This window comes from Salvelinus fontinalis, chromosome 32 (assembly GCF_029448725.1).
Source record: "Salvelinus fontinalis isolate EN_2023a chromosome 32, ASM2944872v1, whole genome shotgun sequence".
Lineage (NCBI taxonomy): Eukaryota > Metazoa > Chordata > Actinopteri > Salmoniformes > Salmonidae > Salvelinus > Salvelinus fontinalis.
In genome coordinates this window covers 8,995,435-9,013,413 of record NC_074696.1, presented here as the reverse complement: position 1 = coordinate 9,013,413, position 17,979 = coordinate 8,995,435, and the positions used below count along the sequence as shown (strand labels likewise).

The 17,979-nt window shown below is 43.0% G+C and overlaps 1 protein-coding gene across 1 annotated transcript in view; it reads right to left on the bottom strand.

Annotated features, from left to right (window-relative positions):
• The window catches only part of LOC129830513 (fibronectin type III domain-containing protein 5-like), a 47,880-nt gene that overhangs the window by 10,283 nt on the left and 19,618 nt on the right, over window positions 1–17,979 (bottom strand). Inside the window, exons 3-5 of the mRNA XM_055893086.1 lie at window positions 16,289–16,407; window positions 14,610–14,808; window positions 4,911–5,000 (exon numbers count right to left, since the gene is read on the bottom strand). Of these exons, the coding sequence (XP_055749061.1) occupies window positions 4,911–5,000; window positions 14,610–14,808; window positions 16,289–16,407 (408 nt within the window). The remainder of the gene's footprint in view (window positions 1–4,910; window positions 5,001–14,609; window positions 14,809–16,288; window positions 16,408–17,979) is intronic.

Genomic DNA, 17,979 nt, shown 5'->3' with positions numbered 1-17,979 from the left:
AGTTCCTGTTGCCAAGGCAACAGCTACTCTTCCTGGGGTTTATTATGGATCCCCATTAGCTGCTGCCAAGGCCACTCTTCCTGGGGTTCAGCAAAATGATGATTGTGTTATGGTTGTGTTGCGATGTAAATGTGGTTCAGTTACCAGCCCACATGATGCATTGATTTGGTTCTGTTGTGTTATGATTGTGTTACGGTTGTGTTGTGGTTGTGTTGTGTAGCCATCCGGCCATGTACCCACATGACGAGCACCGCTAGCATTATAATAGATCAGGTCAGAAGTCATGGTCAGTTTGGCTGTGATCAGATTGTGGATGTGGTTGTGGTTGTGTTGTGGTTGTGTTATGTTGTGTTGTGGTTGTGGTTGTGTTGTGTTGTTATTGTGTTGGGTTGTGGTTGTGTTGGGTTGTGGTTGTGTTGGGTTGTGGTTGTGTTGTGGTTGTGTTGTGGTTGTGTTGTGGTTATGTTGTGGTTGTGGTTGTGTTGTGGTTGTGTTGTGGTTGTGTTGTGGTTGTGTTGTGGATGTGGTGTGGTTGTGTTGTGGATGTGGTGTGGTTGTGTTTTGGTTGTGTTGTGGTTGTGTTGTGTTGTGGTTGTGTTGTGGTGTGGTTGTGGTTGTGTTGTGGTTGTGGTGTGGTTGTGTTTTGATTGTTGTGTTGTGGTTGTGGTGTGGTTGTGGTGTGGTTGTGTTTTGGTTGTGGTTGTGTTGTGGTTGTGGTGTGGTTGTGGTGTGGTTGTGGTGTGGTTGTGGTGTGGTTGTGTTATGATTGTGTTGTCTTGTGGTTGTGTTGTGTTGTGGTTGTGGTGTGGTTGTGGTTGTGTTGTGGTTGTGTTGTGGTTGTGTTGTGGTTGTGTTTTGGTTGTGTTGTGGTTGTGTTTTGATTGTTGTGGTGTGGTTGTGTTTTGGTTGTGTTGTGGTTGTGTTGTGGTTGTGTTGTGGTTGTGGTGTGGTTGTGGTGTGGTTGTGTTATGATTGTGTTGTCTTGTGGTTGTGTTGTGTTGTGGTTGTGTTGTGGTTGTGTTGTGGTTGTGTTGTGGTTGTGTTTTGGTTGTGTTGTGGTTGTGTTTTGGTTGTGTTTTGGTTGTGTTGTGGTTGTGTTGTGGTTGTGTTGTGTTGTGGTTGTGGCGTGGTTGTGTTTTGGTTGAGGTGTGGTTGTGTTGTGTTGTGGTTGTGTTGTGGTTGTGTTCTGTTGTGTTATGATTGTGTTGTGTTGTGGTTGTGTTGCGTTGTGTTGTGGTTGTGTTGTGGTTGTGTTGTTGTGGTTGTGTTGTGGTTGTGTTGTGATTGTGTTGTGTTGTGGTTGTGTTGTGGTTCTGTTGTGGTTCTGTTGTGGTTGTGTTGTGATTGTGTTGTGGTTGTGTTGTGATTGTGTTGTGGTTGTGTTGTGGTTGTGTTGTGGTTGTGTTGTGGATGTGGTGTGGTTGTGGTGTGGTTGTGTTTTGGTTGTGTTGTGGTTGTGTTGTGGTGTGGTTGTGTTGTGTTGTGTTGTGGTTGTGGTGTGGTTGTGGTTGTGGTGTGGTTGTGGTGTGGTTGTGTTTTGATTGTGTTGTGTTGTGGTTGTGGTGTGGTTGTGTTGTGGTTGTGTTGTGGTTGTGTTGTGGTTGTGTTTTGGTTGTGTTGTGGTTGTGTTGTGTTGTGGTTGTGGTGTGGTTGTGTTTTGGTTGTGGTGTGGTTGTGTTGTGTTGTGGTTGTGTTGTGGTTGTGTTCTGTTGTGTTGTGTTGTGTTGTGGTTGTGTTGTGGTTGTGTTGTGGTTGTGTTGTGGTTGTGTTGTGGATGTGGTGTGGTTGTGTTGTGGATGTGGTGTGGTTGTGTTGTGGTTGTGTTGTGGTTGTGTTGTGTTGTGGTTGTGGTGTGGTTGTGGTTGTGTTGTGGTCGTGTTGTGGTTGTGGTGTGGTTGTGTTTTGATTGTGTTGTATTGTGGTTGTGGTGTGGTTGTGTTGTGGTTGTGTTTTGGTTGTGTTGTGGTGTGGTTGTGGTGTGGTTGTGGTGTGGTTGTGGTGTGGTTGTGTTATGATTGTGTTGTGGTTGTGTTGTGGTTGTGGTTGTGTTGTGGTTGTGTTGTGGTTGTGGTGTGGTTGTGTTTTGGTTGTGTTGTGGTTGTGTTGTGTTGTGGTTGTGTTTTTGTTGTGTTGTGGTTGTGTTTTTGTTGTGTTGTGGTTGTGTTGTGATTGTGTTGTGGTTGTGGTGTGGTTGTGTTGTGGTTGTGTTTTGGTTGTGTTGTGGTTGTGGTTGTGGTGTGGTTGTGTTATGATTGTGGTTGTGTTGTGGTTGTGTTGTGGTGTGTTGTGGTTGTGGTGTGGTTGTGTTGTGGTTGTGTTGTGGTTGTGTTGTGGTTGTGTTGTGGTTGTGTTGTGATTGTGTTGTGATTGTGTTGTGGTTGTGTTGTGATTGTGTTGTGATTGTGTTGTGGTTGTGGTGTGGTTGTGGTGTGGTTGTGTTGTGGATGTGGTGTGGTTGTGTTTTGGTTGTGTTGTGGTTGTGTTGTGTTGTGGTTGTGTTGTGTTGTGGTTGTGGTTGTGTTGTGGTGTGGTTGTGGTCTTGTTGTGGTGTGGTTGTGGTTGTGTTGTGGTTGTGGTGTGGTTGTGTTGTGGTTGTGTTGTGATTGTGTTGTGGTTGTGTTGTGGTTGTGTTGTGGTTGTGTTTTGGTTGTGGTGTGGTTGTGGTGTGGTTGTGGTGTGGTTGTGGTGTGGTTGTGGTGTGGTTGTGGTGTGGTTGTGTTGTCTTGTGGTTGTGTTGTGGTTGTGTTGTGGTTGTGTTGTGTTGTGGTTGTGGTGTGGTTGTGTTGTGGTTGTGTTGTGGTTGTGTTGTGTTGTGGTTGTGTTGTGGTTGTGTTGTGGTTGTGTTTTGGTTGTGTTTTGGTTGTGTTGTGGTTGTGTTGTGGTTGTGTTGTGGTTGTGTTTTGGTTGTGTTGTGTTGTGGTTGTGTTGTGTTGTGGTTGTGGTGTGGTTGTGTTGTGGTTGTGTTGTGGTTGTGTTGTGGTTGTGTTCTGTTGTGTTATGATTGTGTTGTGGTTGTGGTTGTGTTGTGGTTGTGGTTGTGTTGTGGTTGTGTTGTTGTGGTTGTGTTGTGGTTGTGTTGTGTTGTGGTTGTGGTGTGGTTGTGTTTTGGTTGTGTTGTGGTTGTGTTGTGGTGTGGTTGTGTTGTGTTGTGGTGTGGTTGTGGTGTGGTTGTGGTTGTGTTGGGGTTGTGGTGTGGTTGTGGTGTGGTTGTGTTTTGATTGTGTTGTGTTGTTGTTGTGGTGTGGTTGTGTTGTGGTTGTGTTGTGGTTGTGTTGTGGTTGTGTTGTGGTTGTGTTGTGGTTGTGTTTTGGTTGTGTTGTGGTTGTGTTGTGTTGTGGTTGTGGTGTGGTTGTGTTTTGGTTGTGGTGTGGTTGTGTTGTGTTGTGGTTGTGTTGTGGTTGTGTTCTGTTGTGTTGTGTTGTGTTGTGGTTGTGTTGTGGTTGTGTTGTGGTTGTGTTGTGGTTGTGTTGTGGATGTGGTGTGGTTGTGTTGTGGATGTGGTGTGGTTGTGTTGTGGTTGTGTTGTGGTTGTGTTGTGTTGTGGTTGTGGTGTGGTTGTGGTTGTGTTGTGGTTGTGTTGTGGTTGTGGTGTGGTTGTGTTTTGATTGTGTTGTGTTGTGGTTGTGGTGTGGTTGTGTTTTGGTTGTGTTGTGGTGTGGTTGTGGTGTGGTTGTGGTGTGGTTGTGGTGTGGTTGTGTTATGATTGTGTTGTGGTTGTGTTGTGGTTGTGGTTGTGTTGTGGTTGTGTTGTGGTTGTGGTGTGGTTGTGTTTTGGTTGTGTTGTGGTTGTGTTGTGTTGTGGTTGTGTTTTTGTTGTGTTGTGGTTGTGTTTTTGTTGTGTTGTGGTTGTGTTGTGATTGTGTTGTGGTTGTGGTGTGGTTGTGTTGTGGTTGTGTTTTGGTTGTGTTGTGGTTGTGGTTGTGGTGTGGTTGTGTTATGATTGTGGTTGTGGTGTGGTTGTGTTGTGGTGTGTTGTGGTTGTGGTGTGGTTGTGTTGTGGTTGTGTTGTGGTTGTGTTGTGGTTGTGTTGTGATTGTGTTGTGATTGTGTTGTGGTTGTGTTGTGATTGTATTGTGATTGTGTTGTGGTTGTGTTGTGGTTGTGGTGTGGTTGTGTTGTGGATGTGGTGTGGTTGTGTTTTGGTTGTGTTGTGGTTGTGTTGTGTTGTGGTTGTGTTGTGTTGTGGTTGTGGTTGTGTTGTGGTGTGGTTGTGGTCTTGTTGTGGTGTGGTTGTGGTTGTGTTGTGGTTGTGGTGTGGTTGTGTTTTGATTGTGTTGTGTTGTGGTTGTGTTGTGGTTGTGTTGTGGTTGTGTTTTGGTTGTGGTGTGGTTGTGGTGTGGTTGTGGTGTGGTTGTGGTGTGGTTGTGTTGTCTTGTGGTTGTGTTGTGGTTGTGTTGTGGTGTGGTTGTGGTGTGGTTGTGTTGTGGTTGTGTTGTGGTTGTGTTGTGTTGTGGTTGTGTTGTGGTTGTGTTGTGGTTGTGTTTTGGTTGTGTTTTGGTTGTGTTGTGGTTGTGTTGTGGTTGTGTTGTGGTTGTGTTGTGGTTGTGTTTTGGTTGTGTTGTGGTTGTGTTGTGTTGTGGTTGTGGTGTGGTTGTGTTGTGGTTGTGTTGTGGTTGTGTTGTGGTTGTGTTCTGTTGTGTTATGATTGTGTTGTGGTTGTGGTTGTGTTGTGTTGTGGTTGTGGTTGTGTTGTGGTTGTGTTGTTGTGGTTGTGTTGTGGTTGTGTTGTGTTGTGGTTGTGTTGTGGTTCTGTTGTGGTTCTGTTGTGGTTGTGTTGTGATTGTGTTGTGATTGTGTTGTGGTTGTGTTGGGGTTGTGTTGTGGTTGTGTTGTGGTTGTGTTGTGGTTGTGTTGGGGTTGTGTTGTGATTGTGTTGTGGTTGTGTTGTGGTTGTGTTGTGGTTGTGTTACCTGCCCACATGACGAGAACCACTACGATGATGATGAGCTCTCCAACTCTGAGCTGAACTTCCTGTTCTATCTCCTTCCTGTTCACCTGGTCTGGCGAGAGGAAACACAGTTATACTGTAGGCACTGCAGACACACACACACACACACACACACACACACACACACACACACACACACACACACACACACACACCTCATCACCTCTATCAGAACTACATTCACACACATTGAAAATGAGATGTTGTAGTCCCAGCCATGGCCTGGCCTGGGCTAATTAGCCTGTCGTTAAGGATGAGGCTGTGATGATACCTCTGGGGAGAGAGAAAAACAAAGAGAGACAGACGTAGAGACAGACGTAGAGAGAGAGAGAGAGAGAGAGAGGGGGCTTGGTTACAAACTGAAATCTCTCTGCTCCATGACCACATTGCTAAAATATATCCAGATCTGCAAACACCAAAGGGAAGGGTCTTGGGGCCAGAATGGAGAAATCCAGGACTTCTGAGGGAGAGTTCCGAGTCTCGTCAGTCAAAATCAGCCTCCCCGTCTGTCAGAACCTCCTCACAGGTCTGGAGTTAAGGGGTGAGAGCCCATCAAGGACCTGGTATTCAGAACCCTGAGATGTATTTCTGAAGGAGACTTCTATAAGGGGTCAGCAATAGTTGGACTTCAGACAGCTGACTGACGCTAGATACCCAGACAGACAGCAGACTGACTGACGCTAGATACCCAGACAGACAGCAGACTGACTGACGCTAGATACCCAGACAGACAGCAGACTGACTGACGCTAGATACCCAGACAGACAGCAGACTGACTGACGCTAGATACCCAGACAGACAGCAGACTGACTGACGCTAGATACCCAGACAGACAGCAGACTGACTGACGCTAGAAACTCAGACAGACAGCAGACTGACTGACGCTAGATACCCAGACAGACAGCAGACTGACTGACGCTAGATACCCAGACAGACACAAAGACCGCTGACGCTGAGAGAGATGTGTAAGAGAGAGACGAGTCTGCAGAATACTCGAGGCACAAAGAGACACAGAAGTGACTGGTGTTGTACTGGTGGTCATGTATAACAGGGCTGTGTTGTACTGGTGGTCATGTATAACAGGGCTGTGTTGTACTGGTGGTCATATATAACAGGGCTGTGTTGTACTGGTGGTCATATATAACAGGGCTGTGTTGTACTGGTGGTCATATATAACAGGGCTGTGTTGTACTGGTGGTCATGTATAACAGGGCTGTGTTGTACTGGTGGTCATATATAACAGGGCTGTGTTGTACTGGTGGTCATATATAACAGGGCTGTGTTGTACTAGTGGTCATATATAACAGGGCTGTGTTGTACTAGTGGTCATATATAACAGGTGTTAACAGGGCTGTGTTGTACTGGTGGTCATATATAACAGGTGTTAACAGGGCTGTGTTGTACTAGTGGTCATATATAACAGGTGTTAACAGGGCTGTGTTGTACTGGTGGTCATATATAACAGGTGTTAACAGGGCTGTGTTGTACTGGTGGTCATATATAACAGGTGTTAACAGGGCTGTGTTGTACTGGTGGTCATATATAACAGGTGTTAACAGGGCTGTGTTGTACTGGTGGTCATATATAACAGGTGGTAACAGGGCTGTGTTGTACTGGTGGTCATATATAACAGGTGTTAACCTGTTGAGGCTGGGGGCGCTGTTGTCACTATTTATGCTAATCGTGTAATTTTTGAAACGGCTTCCCACAAAATTCTTGATCGTACAATATGCATATTATTATTATTATTGGATAGAAAACAGTCTATAGTTTCTATAGGAGTTGAAATTTTGTCTCTAAGTGGAACAGAACCCATTCTACAGCAATTTCCCTGACATGGAGTCAGATTTCAGAAATGTTGGCCCCTGATCTGGAGTCAGTTAAAAGGCCACAGTTATTGCTATGAGTATACGGACACTGCTTACGTCTTCCCCTGGATGCCTTTACGTGATGACGATTTGAATTGGGTCGATTGCGCGTTCACAGGCACTATAAATTAAAAAACCCTGTAGCTAGCAAGTCTTTTCTTGGTGCGTCATGCGCGTGGAGGACACCGACCCGCACCTGTTCCAAGCATTAGTGTTGGGAGTAATCTTTCTCCGGTCATGTTAAGACTCGTTATAGGAGTTAAAAACATCATAAGGTAGTTAATTTAAAGCGTTTTATAGCAATTTATATCCGTTTAGTGCGATTTTGGGACATTTATTTCTGAAACGCTGTGAATAGCTGGGCACGCTTCCAGTTCATCCCGAACGCAGTTGGCATTTCCACATGGCAAGAGAACAGCTTTCCACCAAAAGACGATTAGACCCAAGAAAGGATCCTTTGCCCAAGATACTGATGGAAGAACAGCTCAAAGTAGGAACAATTTATTATGATAAATCGTGTTTCTGTCGAAAAATGTTAGTGGCTTAGGACGCCATGTTTTTTGACGTAGCTTCGCTTGGCGCAAATTGTATTGAAAAGTAAGGATAATTTAAAAAATGTAATTCCGCGATTGTATTAAGAATTAAATTGTCTATCAATCCCTGTCCACCCTATATTTTTTAGTCACGTTTATGAGTATTTATGTATAAGAGTAGATCACTGTCTAATATGGCGCACGGACATTTTCTCACCAGCTGGGCTACATTTCACATTGTCTAACCATGATTTTGGTGGCTAAATATGCACATTTTCGAACAAACTGTATATGCATGTTGTAATGTGATGTTACAGGGGTGTCATCTGAAGAATTCTGAGAAGGTTAGTGAAAAAAATAATATATTTTGGCGATGTTGACGTTATCGCTCACTTTGGCTAGAATCAATGCTGGGCTGCTATGTGCTATGTGCTATGCTAATATAACGATTTATTGTGTTTTCGCTGTAAGACACTTAGAAAATCTGAAATATTGTCTGTATTCACAGGATCTGTGTCTTTCGATTAGTGTATGCTGTGTATTTTTACGAAATGTTTGATGATTAGTAAGTAGGTAAACACGTTGCTCTATGTAGTTATTCTATTCCATTTGTGACGGTGGGTGCAATTGTAACCTATGCCATCTACCTGAAATATGCACATTTTTCTAACAAAACCTATCCCATACCATAAATATGTTATCAGACTGTCATCTGATGAGTTTTTTTCTTGGTTAGGGGCTATAAATATCTTAGTTTAGCCGAATTGGTGATAGCTACTGGTGTTGGTGGACAAATAAAAGATGGTGGATTATGCTAATGTGTTTTTAGGTAATAGATTTACATCTTTACATATTGTGTCTTCCCTGTAAAACATTTTAAAAATCGGACATGTTGGCTGGATTCACAAGATCTGTGTCTTTCATTAGCTGTATTGGACTTTAATGTGTGAAAGTTAAATATTTTAAAAAAATATTTTTTTTGAATTTCGCGGCTCTGCCTTTTCAGTGGGGGTGGGGGGGGAGTGCCGCTAGCGGCACCCTCATCCTAGACAGGTTAACAGGGCTGTGTTGTACTAGTGGTCATGTATAACAGGTGTTAACAGGGCTGTGTTGTACTAGTGGTCATATATAACAGGGCTGTGTTGTACTGGTGGTCATATATAACAGGTGGTAACAGGGCTGTGTTGTACTGGTGGTCATATATAACAGGGCTGTGTTGTACTGGTGGTCATATATAACAGGGCTGTGTTGTACTAGTGGTCATATATAACAGGGCTGTGTTGTACTGGTGGTCATATATAACAGGTGTTAACAGGGCTGTGTTGTTGTCTTAGGTCTCTCTTTATGTAGTGTTGTGGTGTTTCTCTTGTCGTGAGGTTTGTTTTGTCCTGTATTTATATATATATATATTTTAATCCCAGCCCCCGTCCCAACAGGAGGCCTTTTGTGTTACGTCGTGTATGTAGGTGGCAGGGAAGTCAAGCGCAGGAGAATTAAACTTTGTATAAATTGAGTATTTTATTAACTTAAAACATAAACTCCAAAACCAAAGTCCATAATAAAATGATTGTGGGTAGAAGAACCCGTCGCACACCAATCCATAAAACACGAGCATAACAATAAACAATCTCTGACGAAGACATGAGGGGAAACAGAGGGTTAAATACACAACATATAATGAATGGGATTGGAACCAGGTGTGTAAGAAGACCAGACAAAACCAATGGAAAATGAAACATAGATCAATGATGGCTAGAAGACATCGATCGCCGAGCACCGCCCGAACAAGGAGAGGCATCGACTTCGGGAGAAGTCGTGACATTTTGTCTTTTGGTAGGCCGTCATTGTAAATAAGAATTTGTTCTTAACTGACTTGCTTCGTTAAATAAATGTAAAATAAAATAAAAAAAACAAATAGTGTTGATTAATAGTGTGACGACCCTCCCACTTTGTCTTCCGAATTCTTTCTCTTTGTTCTTGTTTTCCTTAATAGGATGTCGGTGGGCGGAGCCGGGAGGGTCGTCAGCGACACGGGACACACCTGGGCCCGGTTGTGTCCCGGGATAAATACAACTCTTCCCCCATTCATTAACCTCTAACGAGCCTCTACCCTGGATCCGGGAGCACCCCCCCCACCCCCCCCCCCCCCACACTGATTAGCATCGCTAGCATAGCGTCACAATTAAATAGTAGCATCTAAATATCATTAAATCACAAGTCCAAGACACCTAATGAAAGATACAGATCTTGTGAATAAAGCCACCATTTCAGATTTTTAAAATGTTTTACAGGGAAGACACAATATGTAAATCTATTAGCTAAACACGTTAGCAAAAATCACCATTTTTCTTTGTCCACCATTTTCTCTCAACACCAGTAGCTATCACCAATTCGGCTAAACTAAGATATTGATAGCCACTAACCAAGAAAAAACCTCATCAGATGACAGTCTGATAACATATTTATGGTATAGATAGGTTTTGTTAGAAAAATGTGCATATTTCAGGTATAAATCATAGTTTGCCATTGCAGCCAGCATCACAAATCTCACCAAAGCTCCTAGAATTACTACAGACAGCAACGTATATTACCAATTTACTCATCATAAAACATTTCTTAAAAATACACAGCACATAGCAATGGACAGACACAGATCTTGTGAATTCAGACAACATTTCAGATTTTCTAAGTGTTTTACAGCTAAAACACAATAAATCGTTATATTAGCATACCACATACGCAAACGTTACCCGAGCACTGATTCTAGCCAAAGAGAGCGATATCATATCATCGCCAAAATATATAAATTTTTTCACTAACCTTCTCAGAATTCTTCAGATGACACTCCTGTAACATCATATTACAACATACATATACAGTTTGTTTGAAAATGTGCATATTTAGCCATAAAAAAACGTGGTTATACAATGAAAATAGTAGCAAAACAAGCCTGGAAATGTCGGTCGCCATCTTTGAGTGATCTAGTTTAATCAATAGCTAATCATATACTTGACTAAAAAATACAGGGTTGACAGGAATCGAAAGACAAATTAGTTCTTAATGCAATCGCTGATTTACATTTTTTAAATTATCCTTACTTTTCAATACAGGTTGCGCCAAGCGAAGCTATACAAAACAAAATGGCGGCGTAAGCTTTAACATTTTTCGACAGAAACACGATTTATCATCATAAATTGTTCTTACTGTGAGCTGTTCTTCCATCAGAATCTTGGGCAAAGAATCCTTTCTTGGGTCTAATCTTCTTTTGGTCGAAAGATGTCCACTTGTCCGTCAAAATGCCCACTAACGTAGGACCGGGACCCCGAAATGTGCCCAGCGCGTCAAAGTGCACAACAAAGCAATGCCTCAAAATCGCACTAAAAGGATATAAATTGCTATACAACGGTTCAAATTAACTACCTTATGATGCTGTTAACACCTATAACGGGTAAAAACATGACCAGAGAAATATTACTGGCTACACTAATGCTTGGAAAAAGAGCAGGGCGGTGTCCACCGCGCGTCCGGCGCAGCTGGAAAAGAGTTCCTACCTACACGTTTTTTTGTTTTATAGTGGCTGTGATTGCGCAATCGATACCATTCAAAGCGTCATCACGTAAAGGCATCCAGGGGAAGACGTAAGCAGTGTCTGTATCCTCATAGCGTTCACAGTGGCCTTTAAACTGACTCCAGATCAGGGGCCAAAATGTGTGAAATCTGACTCCATGTCAGGGAAATTGCTGTAGAATGAGTTCTGTTCCACTCAGAGACAAAATTCCAACGGCTATAGAAACTAGAGAGTGTTTTCTATCCAATAATAGTAATAATATGCATAGAATTGAGTAGGAAGCCGTTTAATCTGTAATGCAAATTATGCTAATGAGAAAACTCTCTCCATGCATCCATTAGGTTGTGGCTGTTTTGTGGCTGTTTTTGTTTGGTTGTGTTGGCACCTTTCAACAACCCTCATTATCACATTTATACACACAACCACTCACTTACACTGCTGACTACACATACCAGGGTTAATTGTATTTACTTTACTTTAGTTAATAAATATATTTAGTTATTCTTCATCTCCACGTTGTCTCCCTTTTGTTACGAACTTTGAGCCGGTTCGTGACAATAGAAGAGAAAAGAGAGACTAAAATGTGGTGTGTGTTTGTGTGTCTGTGTCTGTGTCTGTCTGTGTGTGTCTGTGTCTGTCTGTGTGTGTCTCTGTGTCTGTCTCTGTGTCTGTGTCTCTGTGTCTCTGTGTCTGTGTGAGCGAGACCAGATGGTCAGATATTGTAGTAACCTCTAATGTCTACACAGGTGGGAATCTGCAATGGACACGTGTGTGTGCGTGCCTGTGGTGTGTGGCTGTCATATATGACTAGTGATAACCAGAGCAGATGTCAAACGCACACACACCACAAGGACGCACACAAACCACGCCAAACCTGTCCATTGCAGATGCCCACCTGTGTAGACTCAGGACGTTAGAGGTTACTACATTATCTGACCATCTGGTTTTTTAGGTAACCTTAGTTAAATAAAAACAAGATGGTAATTTAGGAGGATGTTATAATTTCTGTTACTCTGTTAATCTGGTGGTTTAGGAATGACTTTATAATTTCTGTTAATCTGGTGGTTTAGGAGGACGTTATAATTTCTGTTACTGTGATAATCTGGTGATTTAGGAGGATGTTATAATGTACTGTTACTGTGATAATCTGGTGGTTTAGGAATGACTTTATAATTTCTGTTAATCTGGTGGTTTAGGAGGACGTTATAATTTCTGTTACTGTGTTACTGTGGACATCTATAAGTACCTAGGTGTCTGGCTAGACTGCAAACTCTCCTTCCAGACTCATATCAAACATCTCCAATCCAAAATCAAATCTAGAGTCGGCTTTCTATTCCGCAACAAAGCCTCCTTCACTCACGCCGCCAAACTTACCCTAGTAAAACTGACTATCCTACCGATCCTCGACTTCGGCGATGTCATCTACAAAATAGCTTCCAATACTCTACTCAGCAAACTGGATGCAGTTTATCACAGTGCCATCCGTTTTGTTACTAAAGCACCTCATACGACCCACCACTGCAACCTGTATGCCCTAGTCGGCTGGCCCTCGCTACATGTTCGTCGTCAGACCCACTGGCTCCAGGTCATCTACAAGGCTATGCTAGGTAAAGTGCCGCCTTATCTCAGTTCACTGGTCACGATGGCTACACCCACCCGTAGCACGCGCTCCAGCAGGTGTATCTCACTGATCATCCCCAAAGCCAAAACCTCATTTGGACGCCTTTCCTTCCAGTTCTCTGCTGCCTGCGACTGGAACGAATTGCAAAAATCTCTGAAGTTGGAGACTTTTATCTCCCTCAACAACTTTAAAAATCTGCTATCCGAGCAGCTAACCGATCGCTGCAGCTGTACATAGTCCATCTGTAAACTACCCACCCAATTTACCTACCTCACCCCCCATACTGCTTTTATTTATTTACTTTTCTGCTCTTTTGCACACCAGTATCTCTTCTTGCACATGATCATCTGATGATTTATCACTCCAGTGTTAATCTGCTAAATTGTAATTACTCGATTTATTGCCTACCTCATGCCTTTTGCACACATTGTATATAGATTCTCTTTTTTTCTACCATGTTATTGACTTGTTTATTGTTTACTCCATGTGTAACTCTGTGTTGTTGTCTGTTCACACTGCTATGCTTTATCTTGGCCAGGTCGCAGTTGCAAATGAGAACTTGTTCTCAACTAGCCTACCTGGTTAAATAAAGGTGAAATAAAATAAAACATTAAAATAATCTGCTGGTTTAGGAATGACTTTATAATTTCTGTTAATCTGGTGGTTTAGGAGGATGTTATAATTTACTGTTACTGTGATAATCTGGTGGTTTAGGAGGATGTTATAATTTACTGTATGTTACTTCACGATGTGTCTCAATGTCTCAAGAACATCTTTTGACTTTATCTGAAAATGTTTCAAATATATGAATAATGTCTTTTAAACGTCGAAACACGATTAGAAAAATAATGTTTCACTTCGACTTTGAGAAACGGGAACCAGAATACAACAATCCTTAACGCTACCTTGACGTTATCTAAATATTACCTTGGCACCAGAACTTCTAATGTTTTCCCAACATCTCTTGAGTACATCTGTTTATCTGTTGTGTGATGTAAGGGCTGATGTATTCCGCTCTCTGTGTGAAGCTCTTCCCTTCCTGTGTGTGTATCTGTTTATCTGTTGTGTGATGTAAGGGCTGATGTATTCCTCTCTCTGTGTGAAGCTCTTCCTCTGTGTGTATGTGGGTCGCTGAGAGAGGAGATGGTCAAACTGGAAGTATTACGAGATGCTATTACATGACCAAGACAGCCAGACTGCTCTGTATCAAAATGGTAGAATAGCCAGGAATCGTTATGGGAAATTTAGAGATGTATAATATTTGGAATTATTTTTGGAGGTGTTGTATAACATTTGAATTCAATGGGGACATGTTCTATAATATTAGAATTCATTGGGGGAGGTGTTCTATAATATTAGAATTCAATGGGGACATGTTCTATAATATTAGAATTCATTGGGGGAGGTGTTCTATAATATTAGAATTCATTGGGGAGGTGTTCTATAATATTAGAATTCATTGGGGGAGGTGTTCTATAATATTAGAATTCATTGGGGAGGTGTTCTATAATATTAGAATTCATTGGGGGAGGTGTTCTATAATATTAGAATTCATTGGGGGAGGTGTTCTATAATATTAGAATTCATTGGGGAGGTGTTCTATAACATTAGAATTCATTGGGGGAGGTGTTCTATAATATTAGAATTCATTGGGGGAGGTGTTCTATAATATTAGAATTCATTGGGGGAGGTGTTCTATACTATTAGAATTCATTGGGGGAGGTGTTCTATACTATTAGAATTCATTGGGGGAGGTGTTCTATAATATTAGAATTCATTGGGGGAGGTGTTCTATACTATTAGAATTCATTGGGGGAGGTGTTCTATAATATTAGAATTCAATGGGGAGATGTTCTATAATATTAGAATTCATTGGGGAGGTGTTCTATACTATTAGAATTCATTGGGGGAGGTGTTCTATAATTTTAGAATTCATTGGGGGAGGTGTTCTATAATATTAGAATTCATTGGGGGAGGTGTTCTATAATATTAGAATTCCCTGCTGGGGTTTTTTCTTTCTGTCCGCATTCAAAAAAGAACATTTTGTAATTCTGTTGTGTGTGTTACCTACCTGGTACTGTGGAGGCCCGTTTCTCAGAATCTCTGGGAGTTCTGAAACTGACCGGGTCACTCGGAGGACTACTGCCTCCCATGCTGACGCTCTGGACATGAACAATGTACTCCGTGTCCTCCTCCAAGTCCCACAATGCACAGGAGCGCGTGGTTGTGTTCACTTCCTGGATGTACCGCAGCATACGCACATCCTTCTTCTGTAACCAACGACAACAGGAAGGGTTAGGGTTAGGGTTAGGGTTAAGGTTAGGGTTAAGGTTAGGGTTAAGGTTAGGGTTAAGGTTAGGGTTAAGATTAAGGTTAGGGTTAAGGTTAGGGTTAAGGTTAGGGTTAAGGTTAGGGTTAAGGTTAGGGTTAAGGTTAAGGTTAAAGTTAGGGCTAAGGTTAAGGTTAGGGTTAGGGTTAAGGTTAGGGTTAAGGTTAGGGTTAGGGTTAGGGTTAAGGTTAGGGTTAAGGTTAGGGTTAAGGTTAAGGTTAGGGTTAGGGTTAAGGTTAGGGTTAAGGTTAGGGATAGGGTTAGGGTTAGGGTTAAGGTTAGGGTTAAGGTTAAGGTTAGGGTTAGGGTTAGGGTTAAGGTCAAGGTTAGGGTCAAGGTTAGGGTCAAGGTTAGGGTCAAGGTTAGGGTCAAGGTTAGGGTCAAGGTTAGGGTTAAGGTTAGGGTTAAGGTTAGGGTTAAGGTTAGGGTTAAGGTTAAGGTTAAGGTTAGGGTTAAGGTTAGGGTTAAGGTTAAGGTTAGGGTTAAGGTTAGGGTTAGGGTTAAGGTTAGGGTTAAGGTTAGGGTTGGGGTTAAGGTTAAGGTTAAGGTTGGGGTTAAGGTTAAGGTTAGGGTTAAGGTTAGGGTTAAGGTTAGGGTTAGGGTTAAGGTTAAGGTTAAGGTTAGGGTTAAGGTTAAGGTTAGGGTTAAGGTTAGGGTTAAGGTTAGGTTTAAGGTTAGGGTTAAGGTTAGGGTTAAGGTTAGGGTTAGGGTTAAGGTTAGGGTTAAGGTTAGGGTTAAGGTTAAGGTTAAGGTTAGGGTTAAGGTTAGGTTTAAGGTTAAGGTTAGGGTTAGGGTTAAGGTTAGGGTTAGGGTTAAGGTTAGGGTTAAGGTTAGGGTTGGGGTTAAGGTTAGGGTTAAGGTTAGGGTTAAGGTTAAGGTTAGGGTTAAGGTTAAGGTTAGGGTTAAGGTTAAGGTTAGGGTTAAGGTTAGGGTTAAGGTTAGGGTTAAGGTTAGGGTTAAGGTTAGGGTTAAGGTTAAGGTTAGGGTTAAGGTTAGGGTTAGGGTTAGGGTTAGGGTTAAGGTTGGGGTTAAGGTTAGGGTTAAGGTTAGGGTTAGGGTTAAGGTTAGGGTTAGGGTTAAGGTTATGGTTAAGTTTAGGTTTAAGGTTAGGGTTAGGGTTAGAGTTAAGGTTAGGGTTAGGTTTAAGGTTAGGGTTAAGGTTAGGGTTAAGGTTAGGGTTAAGGTTAGGGTTAAGGTTAGGGTTAGGGCCGTAACACAAGGATACAGACCAGATATCAGATATCTAACCTGTCCTAGCCCACTGCCCTAGCCCACTGTCACACACACACACACACACACACACACACACACACACACACACACACACACACACACACACACACACACACACACACACACACACACACACACACACACACAGACAGACACAGACACAGACACAGACACACACACACCCCTACCTGTTGTGTGATGGCGAATCCGATGACGGGATCTCCCTCCAGTATGTCCCATGTGACTGTGGCTGTTTTCGCCTCAAGCTCTCTGATTGTCACATTGAGAGGGGCCGACAGGGCTGAGTCTATACACACACACACACACACACACACACACACACACACACACACACACACACACACACACACACACACACACACACACACACACACACACCACAGGAGAGGTGAGAAAGTGTCTAACACTGAGACACACTGACAGAGCCAACAGGACAGAAGCTGAGAAGGGTCATGTGTCTTAACTTATGACATCACACAGCCTTCTGCCGGAAGTCCGGTGCGTCACCTTTTAAGAGCCCAGTACAGTACTGTGTATGTCCTGTATCTGGCTACTGCTCTCTGTTGGGGAGAAGATGGGTGAGAGGGAGACTGCTCTCTGTTGGGGAGAAGATGGGTGAGAGGGAGACTGCTTTCTGTTGGGGAGAAGATGGGTGAGAGGGAGACTGCTTTCTGTTGGGGAGAAGATGGGTGAGAGGGAGACTGCTTTCTGTTGGGGAGAAGATGGGTGAGAGGGAGACTGCTTTCTGTTGGGGAGAAGATGGGTGAGAGGGAGACTGCTTTCTGTTGGGGAGAAGATGGGTGAGAGGGAGACTGCTTTCTGTTGGGGAGAAGATGGGTGAGAGGGAGACTGCTTTCTGTTGGGGAGAAGATGGGTGAGAGGGAGACTGCTTTCTGTTGGGGAGAAGATGGGTGAGAGGGAGACTGCTTTCTGTTGGGGAGAAGATGGGTGAGAGGGAGACTGCTTTCTGTTGGGGAGAAGATGGGTGAGAGGGAGACTGCTTTCTGTTGGGGAGAAGATGGGTGAGAGGGAGACTGCTTTCTGTTGTCTTGACTAACATCCTCTTTTACTGTTGTCTGAGGACACAGGGAAAAACTGAACGATATCATTCTACACACACTTTTTCCCTCTCTCATTATGGGAGTGAGACACACACACACACATGCCAAACACACACGTGCCCCACACACACATACAAACCACACACATGCGCCACACACACACACACACACACACACACGCCACACACACATACAAACCACACACACATACAAACCACACACACACGCAACACACACACACACACCAGTCCTGTGCTAGACGTGGGTCAAGCGTTTTTCTGTTATGTGTTAATTAATCTAGTCAGGAAGTGATCTTGCATCGCTTGATATATTATCTGGGCTAGCCCCCACTCCTCAGTGAAGCTGGGTACTGTTCCATTTTCATTGTCTTTATACAATGGATGAATGTTATTGTACAGTATTTTCTTGTATAGTGTTGTTGTTCATGTTAATAGATACCCATAGATTTCCAGCAATTGCACTAACACTTTCTAGCATGGGCTTGCGAAACTACCTCTAACTTCCTTTATACTGGACACAGAGTCATAAGAATGGTATCTGACTCTGGGGGAGGAGATAAAGGGCATCATTTCCAAAATCTTGAAGTATCCCTTTAAGAAGATTATACAGTACTCTCTCTCACTAGGTTACTCTCTGTCAATGAGGAGTGAGCAGGGACCGGACCAAGGCTTGTGGTTGGAGGCCTAAGCGTTCCATTACCCATGATCCTCAGCTCTATGATTAAATAACCAAGGCTGTGCTGGACCACAGACCCACAGTCTCTACTGCAAAACGCA